This window comes from Phyllopteryx taeniolatus, chromosome 9, assembly GCF_024500385.1.
Source record: "Phyllopteryx taeniolatus isolate TA_2022b chromosome 9, UOR_Ptae_1.2, whole genome shotgun sequence".
In the NCBI taxonomy this organism is placed as follows: Eukaryota; Metazoa; Chordata; class Actinopteri; order Syngnathiformes; family Syngnathidae; genus Phyllopteryx; species Phyllopteryx taeniolatus.
The window spans coordinates 14,748,913-14,765,428 of NC_084510.1; the positions used below are offsets into that span (position 1 = coordinate 14,748,913).

The 16,516-nt window shown below is 41.6% G+C and overlaps 2 protein-coding genes across 3 annotated transcripts in view; one reads left to right on the forward strand and one right to left on the reverse strand.

Moving 5' to 3' along the window:
* Positions 1–6,965: 6,965 nt before the first annotated feature.
* Positions 6,966–12,181, reverse strand: LOC133483882 (uncharacterized). Of its 2 annotated transcripts, XM_061785719.1 has the most exons (3): positions 11,639–12,161; positions 9,321–9,445; positions 6,971–9,240 (listed from the first exon to the last, which is right to left on the reverse strand). In XM_061785719.1, the coding sequence occupies exons 1-3, from the start codon at positions 11,926–11,928 to the stop codon at positions 9,107–9,109; spliced, it is 549 nt and encodes a 182-aa protein (XP_061641703.1). In that variant the 5' UTR covers positions 11,929–12,161; the 3' UTR covers positions 6,971–9,106. The 2 variants fall into 2 exon arrangements, with proteins under 2 accessions (XP_061641702.1, XP_061641703.1); XM_061785718.1 differs by lacking the exon at positions 9,321–9,445 and having other exon boundaries at positions 6,966–9,268; positions 11,639–12,181.
* Positions 9,220–16,516, forward strand: part of LOC133483883 (copine-5-like) — a 34,181-nt gene continuing 26,884 nt past the window's right edge. Inside the window, exon 1 of the mRNA XM_061785721.1 lies at positions 9,220–9,354. Coding sequence (XP_061641705.1) covers positions 9,236–9,354 — 119 coding nt within the window. The 5' untranslated portion in view covers positions 9,220–9,235. The remainder of the gene's footprint in view (positions 9,355–16,516) is intronic.

The following is a 16,516-nucleotide window of genomic DNA, read 5'->3' on the forward strand; positions in this document are numbered from 1 at the left end:
ATTATTATCAGCTCGAAACCATATCAGTTGTATTAAAAACAGCGAGATGCATATTCAATGTAATTACAATTGTTAGGACGTAGTGATAAGCAGTAAAGAGCTTGGATGTCAGTAATACTTGATGCCATTTTTGATAGGATAAAGGTTAAATACAATCCATTTCAGATACGGGACGACTAACTGTTTAGATTTCAATTCGTGGAAAACAGAAACTGATTTAATCGTCTCCAGGGTTAAATTGTCACAATTGTTTCCATTGAAATAATGGAGAAAATGTCAAGTAACATTATAACATTCTTTAAAACAGTAGTAGTTGTAGTATTTTATTCACTCACCATAAAATAACATATTTCACAGAACAGTACTTTAAACAAGTCATATACTGAGTGGTGACAGAAAAAAAATGTTTATGTAGTTTGTCTGCAGCTTCCAAAATGTGAGAAAAACAAAACAAAATAAAAAAAACAAGCACCACAGACAAATCATTATTTACAATATTCAAGCAAAAAACAACTTTGCAAACAGTTTAGTGACAAATAAAAGTAAATAATGTCTTTTCAAATTTATACATGCATCATTTAAAAATTGTACAGTTAAATTACAAATAATCAAATTAAGACTCCCAAACTGAAAAGAACCTTTTCATGGAGTGTGGAAGATGATTTTTTTATTTTATTATTTTGCTCTGAACATTTTTTGCATTATTTTGTAATGTTATCTCTTTTATTCACGTTGGCCGACTGGTTAGCACATCTGCATCACAGTTCTGAAGACCCGGGTTCACATCCGGCCTCGCCAGTGTGGAGTTTGCATGTTCTCCCCGTGCCTGCGTGGGTTTTCTGCGGGCACTCCGGTTTCCTCCTACATCCCAAAAACATGCAGGGTAGGTTAATCGAAGACTCCAAATTGCCCGTAGGTGTGAATATGAGTGCGAATATTGATCTGTTTTAGACTGTAACACAACACCTCAATTGAACTGTAGTCATCTGGAGACACGGCTAGATATAACTGTGTGTCATCTGCATAGTTATGATAGTCAAAATTAAAGTTCTGAAGATTTTGACCCAAAGAAACTCGCCGGACTGAAATGAGCAATTGCTTATTTGCTGCAAATCAGCTAGCACAGACTACAGTTTTTTGGTCAACTGTATCAAATTCTGACATGGCAATAGTTTTTACTGGGTGGCTTCAGATGTAGTATCATTTTATCATTTTGCTGTAAACACAAAACCCAATTTTCCAGCAACATTCGCAAAACCTTTGACTCAGTGCTCAAAACCGAATATTGCTGTCAAATTACACCCAGAGGCAATCAAAATGAAAAACACCCCTGAACAGTCATTAAACACAACATAGGAAAATGAAAACACAATGCTCAGATGATAAAGCTTGGAGCGGACATGCTCCCCGCAAACTGAGGTGTCACAGTGACCCCCCCCCCCCCCCCACTTTGATAAACTGCATTCTTCCAAGCGGCCCTTCTGTGAGACTGCCCCCAAGGAGACTCCTCGTGGGCCCTAAACTAATTAACATCTACCCTCGAAGTCTGAACTCACAAGCATCAAAGGCCAGATGTTTCCACTGGACCACCTGGCTGTGAATAGGAACAATTGCTGGGACAAGGCGACACCCGCAAGCGTTGAGAGGAACTGCAGTCGATCCGGGCAGACTCTCATTTGATGTTGAACCAAGGATACATGTCTGTTTTGATATTACACGAACTCTGCAGAATTATTCCAAATGTATGCTTTCATGTTTGTGTCAGTGTGTCAACTTTACAAACGCAGCTGTGAGATTTTGAGAATTTATTTGACTCCAAGCACCATGAAATGTGATTTGAATCATAAGCAGTTGATTTGCCAAAACTAAAGTAAAAACATATGTGCTTGACCTTTGAGTAAAGAGAGTACCAAGTTGAGGTTATTTTATATTAATATATGATTTTAAACCCATTTGATCAGATTTGTAGTCTATATTCAAGCCGATGGGTGTGGTCTTCTCCAGGTCGTCAATCCCACTTGCCCACGCCCCGCCTCTGGGGTATTTAACTCTTAACTCCTGCCTTCTGGCTCTCTTGTGGGTTTTTTTCCCCCTCTCCTCTTGCCGGCATGTAGTGTAAAAAGCAATGACCTGTTCTCTCTGAATCTTCAAACTATGGAGGACACTGAATCTTACTTCAGTTAGGCTGCATTCACTGACACAAGAACATGGTCTACGAAAGTTGCCCGTATTTCATCTGAAATACGTTATTGTTCCTTGTCTTATACTGTACCTCCTCCTCCACCATCTCTTACTCTTACTCTGCATCTCTGATTTTCTCTTGTCCTAGCGAAACTTCAACAACCAGTGCTCACTGAACTGGCTTATATTGGTTTCTTTACATCATAAGCCACACGTGTGATTTAGAGTTGCTATGTTTATGTTTAAACAGCTGTGCTTTAATTGAGTTTCACTTTTGCTACCTGTGGTTACCATATAACACAAGAGCATCAAAGTGCAAAATGTGTTTTAGTGGGTGGAAATATGTTTGCAAGTTTTGTCTAACCAGGGGAAAAGTGCTTAACTGTGTGAGTGACCAATTCAACAAGTGGGTTCAGAGCAATGAGGATTTGGGTCTGACAACAGGGTTTTGTGTACTGTAATACAGTATATTTCAGTAAATATGCAAGCAATCACAGTCTTGCTAGCTGTTTTAGGGGTTTTACCAGCATATAACCAATTTGAATGCCAGTAGTGACTTAGAGGAGCCACTGACACAAATATCTCTGTGGGTTTCTAACCATTCCAAATTTGGTCAATTTGCCCAAAAAGCAGTTAATTTATAGGTGGGAATTGCTTTCACTTGCAGTTCAGCATCCTAACTCAACATCAGCGCAAGAGATAAAGCTACTCTTCATGCTGTATCAGAAAAGTTAGAGAGGCGAGATTAATTTGTGATGAAGTTCAAGTCTTCAGTCCTGAATCAAGACTTCCCTTAATAGTTTTTTGCGCATCAGTTGCTGTTATTCTTCACTCATGCAACATCACAGTGCTTAAATGTGCACTGCTGCAGCCTGAGGGAGCACTGGGCCCCCAGCCAGTCAATCAGCCACCTCTTCTTCCATAAATATTGCATGCATACTGTGCATGAGCGTGTTTCCCTTCTGTTTGCTTGCCAGTCACTGGGTAATCATTCAGAAAATGTTCCTCTTTCATGTTGGCCACCTCAGGAGACGTTTGATTCCGGATTAAACAACAGCACCACAGAGTGGGATTACACCCCGGGGGTGACGGGGAGGAATCGTGCGGCCCCATTGAAGGGAGCTTTATCGAACCCCATGTTTCCCTGCACACCACCACCGAGGTTCTTTGTCAAGCAACAGGGTACACAAAAATACACAGCAATTTGTTTCAGGCAACTTCCAATGACAAGCCAGTGGCACTCACCGTGGAGATGTACTTCATGAAGAGAAATTTACAGTAAGTATACAGCGAATATGAAAATTTGATATCTACCTGTATTTTGCCACGATTCAAGAAGTTTAATTGTCATACCAACACACATTTACAGTTCACATGACAAACCATTCAATTCCCATTCAGACACATTTTTTTGGGAATGTGGGCGCAAGCTGCAGTACCCAGGCAAAAACCCACGCAAGCAGAGAGAGAATATACAAACTCTACACCGTACTACCGAACTGAGAGTTGAACCCAGAACATCGGAAACGTTTAGGCAGGTATGTTAACCAGCATTACACCGTGCTGCTTGACGATAAAATAAAACTAAATAAAAATGAGAAAAAAATAAAATAATGTAATGCCATACGTGAGGCCCTCCTGTGTTGGGTTGGAGTCTATCCGCATGGTTCATCTTGACATACTCGCAAAAGCTCTTACTCTCAAAAGCATTCCAAATCTGTCAGATTGCTAGGACATCTCTTGTGCTCTGCCCCCATTCATGTCTCAATACACATTTTCAATTGGACTTAGGTCAGAGGCTGTTCCAAAATGTTGAATTCTCTTCATCTTCACCTCTCTACCAGACACCTGCAGGGGGATATTTGGAACTGCTTGTACTTCCCTTCAATGGAAGAATTTTCCATAGGTGTCAATGTGAATGATTGTGTCTTTGTCTCAGCCTCACATCAACTTCGTGCCTGGCGTACGCACGTTTCTGCAGCTTTTGCTGCTTTGGCGACACTTGGAGGTGATGCTGGGAAACTGTTATAATAAAGCTGCACATCAGAGACACATGAACAATTAATACCGGGCAACATTTGATTTCAACAATGTAAAAGAGGCAAGGACTCAGAATTTAGCTGTGTTCCGCTTCACATCCACCTTAATGTCTGACCACTTGCTTTTTAGTTCAGCGTGTGCGCGCTGTTCGGACTCCACAGCATTGACAAAAGAGGATTTTCTTGCGCCCCACCACTTCATTGAGCAACTTCACATTCAGAAAAAATATTTTTCTTCATTACCTTGCTCATTTCCCTTTTTTTTCTCGATCATGCAGAGATCGGGATCTCAGGTGCACGGTTCATTTAAATATGGTTTGCATATTTAAATATGGGCGTGGACAGGGAGGGGTCGGCGACTCCAACATGTGCGCTCATGTCCACGGAAATGTGCTTGGATTCATGCATACGCACAGATTCATACATCTGGATGTTTTGGCGGGTACGACGTTTTCTGGATTTGAGCGAACGCCATGTTTCAGTAGGAAAAAAAACATTATCCAAATTTATTTTTAAAACAAGCAATGCTGCTTAAAAACATGCATAAATATGAGAAATTTGAAGACAAAGTCACATTCAATATCCTGTATATGAGCAATATAAATATCAGTCATAAAAATGTTTGTTGACATCAGTGAATTTCAGCCACTGTGCCAGATCAGATGTGTCATGGAAAATTATCCGATCTTCATTATTCATTGATTCATTCCTTATTTCAATATATATGATATACTTTTGTGAGATTTTTGTTTGGTGGTGTTCCCTGAGCTTTTCTTAACGTAAAATATGTGCCTTATAAAGGTTGGGAAACACTGTTCTACATCTGGAATTGAGTGAAATAAAACACTACTTTTGTTTTTGGAATGTTTTAGGGCAGTTTTTCTTGGAGAAGTAGAAGACATCGGAAATCCTTCCTGAGAGAGCTCATAGTTCACTGCAAGGCAACTACACATTCCCTGACGGATGAGCCTCTTCGTTAACTCTATCTGCACCCACAAAATTAGGTTTGACGAACAATTACGTGCCTGACGTCAAATTTTCCGCCTTGCGCTGGTCAAAATACCTGCTTTCTTGATTGGTTTCTTGTATCTGTGCAACATTGCTCGAAGTCTAAAAATCTTAAGCACCCCAAATGTTACATTTGTTTTAGCATGTGGTTTAGGTAGTATAAATAATTGGATTTACATGTTACAGCTGCTGACACACATCTTTTAACATACTGTATTTTGCTTGACGGGACCTTCATCTGTTTTCATTCTTGGAAAAAGACAATCTTTTTGGACAGCATGACGCAAGAAAGCCTAAACACAGTAATTAGCGCTTACAAAGCTGCAGGAAAGAGGAAATAGGACAGAGATGGACACAAGGGGGCATTTGAATCCCCTACGGTGTTATTAATGTCAGCAACAGCACAAAGCATTGACCACCTCCTGCGACATCCCAATTGGATAGAGCAAAAGCATTTAAAGAAGCATCATTTTGTTGATCTGTATGATCGACTATACAACCGAGCTGCATCTTCATGAGTCCCTTTGGGAATTGGCATCTGCATTTTGCTCTTCAGTTTCTTAGTACAAAGCTGCTGGTTGCTTTATCTACATTAAGTGTTTAATTCTGTATAGCTACTTGCAGTGTTTGTGGAATTGTTACTATGAAATATAGCTGCCATTCTGAAGGTCTTTCTATGGTCATTACTCCATTTTTTTCCTATCCTGCCCACCCACCACTTGAAACATCTGCAATAACGTGCACATCCGCATTAAACCCACCAAATATATGAATCAGAGGAAAAGGTGTGCATGAGTACTGTGTGTGCACCTCTTTGTGGCTTGTTCAGTGACAGGCGAGAAGATAAATTGTCATTGTGTGTGTGTGTGCGTGCGTGTGTGTGTGTGTGTGTTGCTGATGTTAAGCTGGAGGGCTGTGTGGGCAGAGACATCCTTTACTGGCATAAATTGATTTCCAGAATCCAGACAACTATGTCTCCTTTTTGCAGGAAAGAGCCATGTGCTTCTCTATCTATTTATGAGTGAAAACTGTGCAAAGCTGTGTGTGTGTGTGTGTGTGTGTGTGTACATGTCAGGAAGAAAAGAAGCTAGAGAAGCGAGACAAACTAGGGATATCTGGTCTCCGCTGCCATATTAAACCAAAAATGCCAGCTGTGCTCTCTGCAGTCCTTCAAATTTTCTCCCGTGAGATTGAAAGCGAAACAAAGGCTACGTGCAGAGTGCCTGCATTTGGGAAGTGTACTTAGCCGAATATGACAAACCCATCTCATTGTTGGCAGGCGCATGCAGCGGTTTTGCATATTTATTACAATAGTTTACTGGGCCCAAGGTCTTGGCAGCAAACAACTGGCTAATGATGGATGGATGCCATTAAATATGTAATCCCCCTCCTTGTAATTAATATTGATTTTACCTCAGCCCGCTTGAACATATTTTAATTCGTAACTGCACTTCTTAAAACTGCATGGTCGTGTCTCCTCTGGCACAGAAATATATAGAACACCGTGAGTTCTGCCTTTTCCAAGAAAATAATACATATTTTTGATTGACATTTCCTGAGAATTTAGAGAGTTTATTATTGTGGTTGTAGTATACGGTCCATCATATGGGCAGCTGTTTCTCTATTGTTAGCTGTTTTTGGAAAACAAGAAAAGATACAACAAGTTCAACAAACAAGAAGAGGACACCTGCCTTGATTCAACAATTGTGGATTTCTTTCTCACATAGTCACAAGTGTAAAATGATCTATGGTCCTTACTCTGTTCCTTCTTTTTGTTAATATTTCTTATTTTAGGTTAATGAGGTTATTACATAGTCCATGAATTCTGGTCCAAAAGAGCATCAAATGTATTTTTTATTATTATTATTTTAAAATCATCGGGTTACATGAAATTTGTGTTGCCAGCTGGCTGGCTCCCCATGGAGCGCGTGAACTGGGCCAGTCTCTCCATGACTCCCGGGCCATGTTTTCCCCCCAGTCCGCCCCGAATGACAACCACTATAATAAATCCTTCCATCCATTTTCTGAGCCGCTTCTCCTCACTAGGGTCGTGGGCCTGCTGGAGCCTATCCCAGCTGTCATCGGGCAGGAGGCGGGGTACACCCTGAACTGGTTGCCAGCCAATCGTAGGGCACACATAAACAAACAGCGCTTCAAACTCACATTCATACCGAGGGGCAGTTTAGAGACTTCAATTAACCTACCATGCATGTTTTCAAGATGTGGGAGGAAACCGGAGTGCCCGGAGAAAACCCATGCAGGCACAGGGAGAACATGCAAACTCCACACAGGCCTGGCCGGGGATTGAACCCCGGTCCTCAGAACATTGAGCCAGACGCTCTAACCAGTCTTCCACCGTGCTGCAAATTAAATTAAATACCTCTGACACTGGCAGTCAAAACTAAGCATTATTATTTTTACACAATTTTATACAGAAGCAGACAATGTGAAGAAGCATTTGGCTTTTATGGAACAAACTTTTGAAATACCCAAGATCTGCTAAAACTGTTGCTTATACATTTAATCCTGTCTGGAAAACGTTTGTTAAAACAATTGTTCTGTGCTTCTTCAAAAAGATATCGTTTTCACCGTCGTCGTTTCATTTTCTGATTTCAATCTGATAATCTGTGTTTTGTCATTTTACTGTTATATTTATCATTTATACTTCTTTGTTGGGAATTTATCTTGATTTTCATCTTTTCATTTCATGTTGTTTTTAATCATGATTTCGTTTCCTCTGTGAATCACCACAAAATTGTTTTTGGTGCTGTACAAATAAACTTGCCTTTCCTTACCGTTTTAGATGGTGGACAAGTGGTTAACACACCCACCTCAAAGTTCTGAGGTTGGGGGTTCAAATCCGGGCTCAGGCCTCGTGCGGAGTTTGTACGGTATCCCTGTGCTTGGGTGAGTTTTCTGGGCACTCCGGTTTCCTCCCACATTCCAAAAATTTGCAGGTAATGATAATTGAAGACACTAAAGTCAAGGGTGTGGTTGTGAGCGTGAATGGTTGTTTGTCTATATGTGCCCTGTGATTGGCCGGTGTCCAGTCCAAAGTGTCCAGCTCACCTGTGTCCCTAGGATAAGCGGTATAGAAAATGGCTGGATGGAAGTCTTATTAGATTGCAGGGGTACCTGATGAAGCAAATAGTGTATGTGAGTTCTATTTTATCCTCGCGTATTTTTGCCCAGCATTTTTTAGTGAAGCTATGCATTATGGTGGCCTTGAAATGATTTTAGATCAATAATAATAATAATAATGATAATAATATGACCCGAATACTGGTAAAATGAATAACATAGCTAAATTTAGACTTCAATAAAAAGCAAATACAATAACCATGCACAGAAAAATACACAGAAAGTCGTTTCGCTCTTCATTGTAAGTCATTTTCATCATTTTACCAGCAGCAAGTCACTGGGGAATCCCTAATTTTGGTATTCTAGAACACTGATTTAATAATTGACCCATCCCACAGCCATCGCATTGTCAAGCCTATTATTGAATTACATATCTGTGCCATTGTTCCTTTATTTATTTTTGTAATAACGTCAACTCCCCACAGATATCGGTGCGTGACCGAAGCACGAGTGCGCACACAGCACACGGCACGCAGCAAGAGTGCGCTTTGGGCACGGTCGCCAACATTTGGGTGTGATTCACTCAGGGGAGGCGTACGATACGTTTGCGCGCCTCTGCTGCGTTTCCTCTCCACACGCTCCACCGTGCACAGCGAGTGAAGACAGAGCAGGAGAAGCTCAGCACACGAGCACACGAGCACTCGGCCAAACTCGGACACATCATCAACTGCACCTTAGCCATCCCCAGCACACTCCTCGCCTTCATCTCCAGCCTCGACGTCTCTGAAGTGGCTGCCTCACCGGGTCGGACCGGAGGCCGCCCGGTCTCTGATCTGGTCTCCGGAGTCGGTGCGGACTCGACGCGCTCCCTCGGGGCCAGGCTGTGCGCTTCCCGGATCCGACCGGAGCCACCGCGCGCTCTCGAGATGGACTTGATGGAGAGGGAGGTCACGGACAAGCTGGAAGACATGGCATCCGTGTACGACTTCGACCCCATCACCGGCAACATACCCGCCACCAAGGTGGAAGTCACCGTCTCCTGCAGGTGAGTCTCCCCGCTGCTGGAGGGCGCAAAGTGGGGGAGAAAGTTGCGCGAGGGGTGCCGCACCCTGCTCCGACTTTGGGCTTGAACAAGTCTGCGGAGTCGCAAAATGTATGCGGTTGAACAAGTTAGGTGTTTTTAAGGGGATACATTTTACAGGTTTCTCCTGATGATTTCAAATCAATTAAATTGTGACTGATAAACGTTTCACGAAGTTTTCCCCTGACCATCCATCTCCATTTTCGCTTTATAGCAAAGTCAGAAAATAAATCTGACAAACACAACACTTGTTCAGTTAAAATAGTCACACATTATGCTTTCAATATGGAAAAGGTTTAGAAAGTCAAGCCTCTCAATGCCCTGCTCTCAGACTTTCATGCACACACCCACACACATCCTTTCATGCTGGGGTTTTAGGTTGTTGAGCCATCCAAGCGGGCCAGCTTGAGATGTGTGTGCATTATTGATGTGCTGTCTGACATACAGAGAGATCTGTGCCAGATCCCTCAGCAAAGAGTGATTTAAAAAAAGCTAAGAATTTCATTTTAATTAGTGGACACACGTGGATTTAGTGTTGCACTGAAGAAAGGAGTGGGATCAATGTGAAAGGAGCACCTTCAAAGGTTGAATTCTGCAAGATTTTAGATTTTGAATGTATCATTCTGACTGCTGAATTAAGCAGCATTCAGATACATTATAAATCCAGTTCATTCAAGATTACCCTTTTTGTGTGGGTACACTGTATCTGTATTGAGAGATGGAAAAACAAGGTGATGTATTATCTCCGGAAAGCACGTTTGCTGCTGGAGTCCCACTTTTAGTGATAAGTCATATGCTTTTATAGCATTTGAAACACTGTTACGTTTTGTGTGTAGTGTAGCACGGGGGGGGGGACCTATGTGCTTGGAAGCACCTTTTTTAAAAGTAGTTATAGAAAAGCAAACCCAAGGTATGGGGTAGCAGCATTAAGAATACTGAATGAACAAAGTTCAAAAATCAAGATACAAAGTAACAAAAGGGAAACACTCACTTCCAGAGACAATGGGACAACATGACAACAGATGACATAGAACAATGAATCAAGACTGACTAAAAGCAGCACTAGACTAATTGGATGGGCTGAAGTTGGCTGAGTTTGATACGAGGATACGCAGACCGGTCTTGTCCAGGTCGTTCTGGAGCCCGATCGGAATGACCGAAAAAGGCCCATCGGGCCCAGTCTGGTGGGCTTGTGGGCTGCCAAACATAAGGTTCTCAGCCAGACCGGTCAGGATGACAGCCGGGATGCCAAGCGCATGGGTGTCCTTGTGGCCATACAGGCAGACGGCTGGGATGCCGGATCCCGCCGAGTTGCAGAAGCCAGACATGCCAGGTCTTAGGTGAACAGCTGAGACAAATAACGGCCGCGGCACTTGCGCCGCCGAAGGAGAGTTGGATGGTGGCCACGGGATGTGCTAAGCTGGTCAGGTGGCTGTAGCGGCAGTTCAGGCCCCCCGAGTCTGAACGTGGACAGATAACTAGTGAGGCGGTCACGGTTGGCCAGTAGAAACGTGGACAGGTACGTTTTCCATGATCAGCCGTTGAGCTGCCTGGTACAGGGTCCTCGAGCACCCGCAGGGCCAGAAGCAGAGACCTGAGCTCCCGCGAGGCCGGAACTGGTTCTGCATCAGCCTGATCAGACTGCTGCCATAGACATTGAGGGACACCAGAAACAAGGGAAGCAGACTCTGCAAGCACTAGGAAAATATATCGTGCCGGGCTCGGGACAAGGTGATGAAACAGCCACGGAGTGAGGTTACGTGGGCATGGGGTCAAGAGAACGACGTGAACTGGATACAGGTGTGGAACGACGTGATGGAGAAACTGGAGAAGAACGACGTGATATGAAAGGCGCAGTATGCGGTAACGACGAGACAGGCTCAACAGAACGACACTGACCTTTACCTGGGCATCTTCGTTGGCCACCATGGAGTGGTCCAGAATAAATGGCCAAACGGGTATCCAAGTAAAAGGTCAGAGAGAAAAACTTCTTGGGTTGGCATTGGGAATACGTAACAAAAACTGACAAGAACTAGATAAACAAGAGGAAGGGCCGGAAAAACCTAAATCCAAGTCTAAGTTAGAATGTGGGAGGAGGTTGAAGAATGGCAGTAACCTTGAATGGAAAAAAAAAAAAAAAAAAGAAAAATCGGAAGGTATGAATATGTGTGGAGCAAGGGGTACTGTGAAACACTTGGGAAACACCAGTGAGAGGGACAGAGAGGAGAGAACAGGAAGGCTTACTCACTGAGCGTTGGCTTGGTCAGCAGGCTGAGGGTGATAGCGAGCAGCCCGATGGCATGCAGGTTGATGTGGTGTGCCTCCTGGTGAGTCCCTGTATGCTCGCTTCAATCTGTCATGTTTGGAGTGGTGGATTTGTTGTGGTGGAGTGCAGTCAAAAACACAGGTGGACCCAAGTGCAGGGGAGCAGGACAGGCAAGACGACGAGATGTAGGACAATGAACTGAGACTTGGCTGAAAGAAAACAGGGAACTTAATACAAACAGACTGACGAGACAATGAAGCACACCTGAACATAACACCAGTGGCTGGAGGGAGCTGATGGGCCGACAAGAACAGGTGGTGACGAAGGCATAACGAGCAAGCTGGACATACATGCGCAAGGGACACAAGAAAACAAGACACAGCATGAAACAAAACTATATCCAATCAAAAATAACGCAAAAGTCAACAAAAGCACGCATCCTCACACATTCAGTGTTTTCTAGTCACGGGTGGCCTTGCCCTACTTGCCCATTCTTGACATAGCACCTTGAATCGCAGCGGAATAAAGGTGGTGCTGCAGTGTGTCATTCAAAGTCATCTAAAAGCTTTTTGTGCGAGTGTTGTATGATTCACATTTGTGACTTCCTGCACAGCTCGCCACGCATGATGATAGCTGTTCCCTCTTTTGGATAATACCCCCATTACAAATTACCCCCCTTGCTCAGACAACTTATTATTATCAGGGCCAGTGACGGAGAAAGTGGGTGGACAGGGTATAAGTAAAATCAAACGAAATAATTGTAGGAAATGATTGGTCTTTAAACCAGGGAGAATGTACGGCATGTGGTGTTCATTCAGTGGATTATATTGTTATTCAATTAAAGGCAGTATTTCTGATAGTAGTCCTTTCACCTCAAGGCTCAGCTGGCTCACAAATATAGGTTTGTCATTGAAGCATCAGAAGGAAAGGGAAGAAAATATACAGAATTAGTATTGTAAGGTAAGATCACAACATTTAAAGTCATTTTTCAATTTGTAATTCTTTGTTTTTTTATATTCTCCTCTAGATTTGAATACCCCTGATGTCACACAATTCATAATTCCGGAGTACTAAGCCTTCAAACCTCAAATAATGCTTGAAGTCATCAGAATCAGAATCAGAATGCAAGTGTTCAGCTCAGTAGGAATCCTAGCCGCAAATTATGAATCTGTTATAGGATTTGTATACTGTAATATTGACCATATCTCCTGTACGCACCTCAAATTTGCTGTCAGCTACAATTGCACGCGTGTAGTTTACTGTTGATGCCTGCCTCTCCCTTTCACTGTGCTCCTATTATAGTCTCATCCGTGTCTCGGTGCCGGTTGCTCAGTACAATACTAGTTAAGTTAATAGGATGTATTTACTTATATAGCACTTTAAAAAAATAAAGAGTTATAAGGCACGACACCATTTACAATTTATTTTGCCTTCAGTCATCATCACTGTAATTCCCTATCCGCTACACCTGCCCCCCACCTTCAACGTTAAATGTACACACATTTTTGTTTGAAGTTTTATGATACAGTAGTTAACTTCTTTTTTTTCTTTTACTCACACAGTATGAATGTTAAAATGTTATTTCAAGAAAGTCGCTTTACAGTTAATGAAGTTTTTTTTTCCAATGGCACAGTTTAGCTCACCTAGCTCAGTGATTTCCAACCTTTATGGAGCCAAGGCACATATTTTACTATTGAAAAATTTCACGGCACACCAACAGACAGAAATGTAAAAAAAAAGTGGATACATTAATTACTGTATGTACTTCCTGCCATCTAATAGAAAAGCATTTCTTTGTTCTGTCTGTCACTATGCCTCACTGACATGAATAGATGAACAAAGATACATTATTTCCTGCAAGTGAAATAATTTTTGGAGCAATCACGTCAAATTTTATAAGAGCGCTCACGGCACACTAATGTGCCCCGGCACATTATCAGAATCACTGACATAGCCTCTCGGGGTAGGGGCAAGCCATCCAACTCAGTGCCAGTCAATCAATAATGACATTTCTGTCATTTCTTATGGGAGCAATATCAGCGTCCTGGAATGGATTATTTTTAAACTTCGAAGTTCCACGGTAATTTGTGATATGTATGTTTTTGCAAATAAACATGCCATTCTGCATAATGTACTATTTCTTTGGGACTAATTGTGTTTTGTTATCTGGGGGTGTGTTTATCAACAAGCTTCGGATCAAAGTTCATACTGAGAGAATGAAGAGCAGAGCCAATTAAGCCATTACTGTAATGGATTGTCCTTTTCTTGCACGTGACACCTATAATCTTGGGACCGTGAAGATTGATCTCATATCTGATAAATCTCACTCTAATTGGGGGATTGTGCACGTCACGCATGTTTTAATGACATAGGAAACTGTTCCTGTTCTTCAGCACCGTGTTTCCCCAAGGGGAGTGGGACGTGGAATTTCTCCGGTTGTTTCCTTTATACAAGCATCACACGGTTTTGATTAAATTCATGTGCTAAATGTCTGGATGGTCCGCATTTGCATACAGATTTGAGTTTATGAGAAGCCTGGTTTCCGCCTGCGATAGGAGCCTTTATCAATCTGGGACAGATATGAAAGCATCGCACTTGGTGTAGAAAAGCCCTGGGGAGATCCACAGCCATGGCTTATCATCACTCTCATCCCCCTCACTCGCTTTCACGTCACATCTCTTTAGGTTAGAGCACTTCAGATGGAAATATTTCATGCACCATAAAGAGATCCCCAGTAAAGTATCTGCTGGTGATCTGCGGTGTCACTCACTGGACACAACATTAGGTACACCTACACCAGCTAATGAAATCTAACAGCAAAATACCTAAAAAGTGTCCTGATGGGAAATTTCATTTGTGTCTCATAGGTGTATTAATTTAACAATGCTTTTTAAATTTTTATTGTGGCTGTAGTTTGCAGTGGTGGAGAAGTGCACTTTATCATACTGAGAGGTTTATTGTCGTTGTTATTGTTGTTGTCATTGTTATTGTCAATGTCATTTACTGTAAGTCATTAAATCTATGAGAGTGAGTTGACCTTCTTATTCTTCACCCTTTTCGTGACGTCGATATACGTCGCAGTGTTACAAAGATGGAGTGTGTGAAGTGACCACACACTCTTCGCACCTGCTACACTGAAGCCATCCTCCACTTTCATCACTGGGGGCTTTGCAAAAACTCCAATGATTGCACCTCCAACTTTTTACGTCCTCCTGCGTTCTCTTGTCTTTCTGATCAGACTATTCATCTGTTGTACTGTATTCTTCCTATATTATAGCTGCTGCAGCAACAAAGTGTATGTAAAGTATTACTGCTTCTGTATAAAGGCGACACAAAGCTTCCCTATTAAATATGAATGCATATTTTCTTCTTATGCTGCTCCCCCTCGTCTCACTCACAGTGTAGTCCTTCATAAGGCAAGGAATGATATTTGGTAAATTAAGTTGAAATGCCATACATTTGCTATAAGGCAGGAAACCACCAGCCAAAAAGCAAAGAAAGGTAATAATCTTAATGAAGGAAAGTGTAATAAATTTAGATTATTATATGATAAAACATAATGTAATTGTAATAGTTAAATAATGAAAAAAGGGTTAGCATTGTAATTGAATGTACAACAATATTTACCTGGGCTTGAAAATGTTTGGTTTTGTTGTTTTTTTGGTGTTGACATTTTAATGTGTTGCCTATAAAGCAGTTGTTCCCAAACTTTATTGAGCCAAGGCACACATAAAATAAAACCATATGGCACACATCCCCCCAAAAAAGATAAATTAAAATGTCACAAAGTACCGTATATATACTGAAATAATAGTATCTCATCTAAAAAATTTTCACAAATTTATTTTGCGTAAAATGTAGGCCTCTTTAGTTGAACATAAACTATTATTCTGTTGTATGCAACTGTGGATACGCAGATTAATTTGATCTTTTGCTATGTAGTGGAAGAGCATTTAATTGTCCAGCCTGTAACCATTGGTCACTGGAATAGATACGTAGATATTATCTACTAGATAAACAAAACAAAAAAATACTGAATGCGTCAATTAAATTGATGTTGGATCATTTCCTTCTTTAAAGGTTTAGCGTTTGGAGACTCTTATGTGAAACCTTTTACTTTTCAAGTCTTTAAATGTACATTAGCCCACTTTGTACGTTCAGGAAAGGTTTGTGATCAAACACACAAACGCTGTTGAGCAGCCTTAGAGAGAAGAGAACATAAACTAACTCGCCCTATAAAACAGCTGTATTTGCTCTCTACAACACAGACTTTCCTTTATCTTTCTTGTTCACCCCGAAATAGCCTCGTTTCAACATTATGCATTATGATAACAGAAAGATGCTGATTCTTATGTTGAGTTTTGCACCCTATAATCCCCCTCCCGGGGTCTGTCAGTAGCACAGTTCAGCTGTCACCATCTTTATTCTTCAACAACATTAATCTGCTCTGTGAAGGATTACTCTAATTCCTGTATCCATCATGTCTTTGTATAAAATCTACAGTATGTCTAACTGCACATGGACACAAGGATGTTTGGCCGACAATTGAACAGAAATGATGTGCTGTTTAGCAAGGAAAGGAGCTGGTGAGTATTGATGGTGGTGAGTTAAATAGAGGTCGAAGAGGTTTTGATCAATGCTCTATCTCTGACAAACACCAGCCAAGAAAACATCCAAACTTAAAATTCAAGTCTAATGGTGATGGACTATGTACATAGACCATCTGTACAGTGCAGTAAATGTCTAACTTTCACTCTCATACACATTAAAAATGCAGTGTGCATGTCAACTTCACTTGATTGCGCTTTTTATTTATTTCTTTTTTTAAAGAAAAGATTCTAAAAAAAAAAAGTCACACTA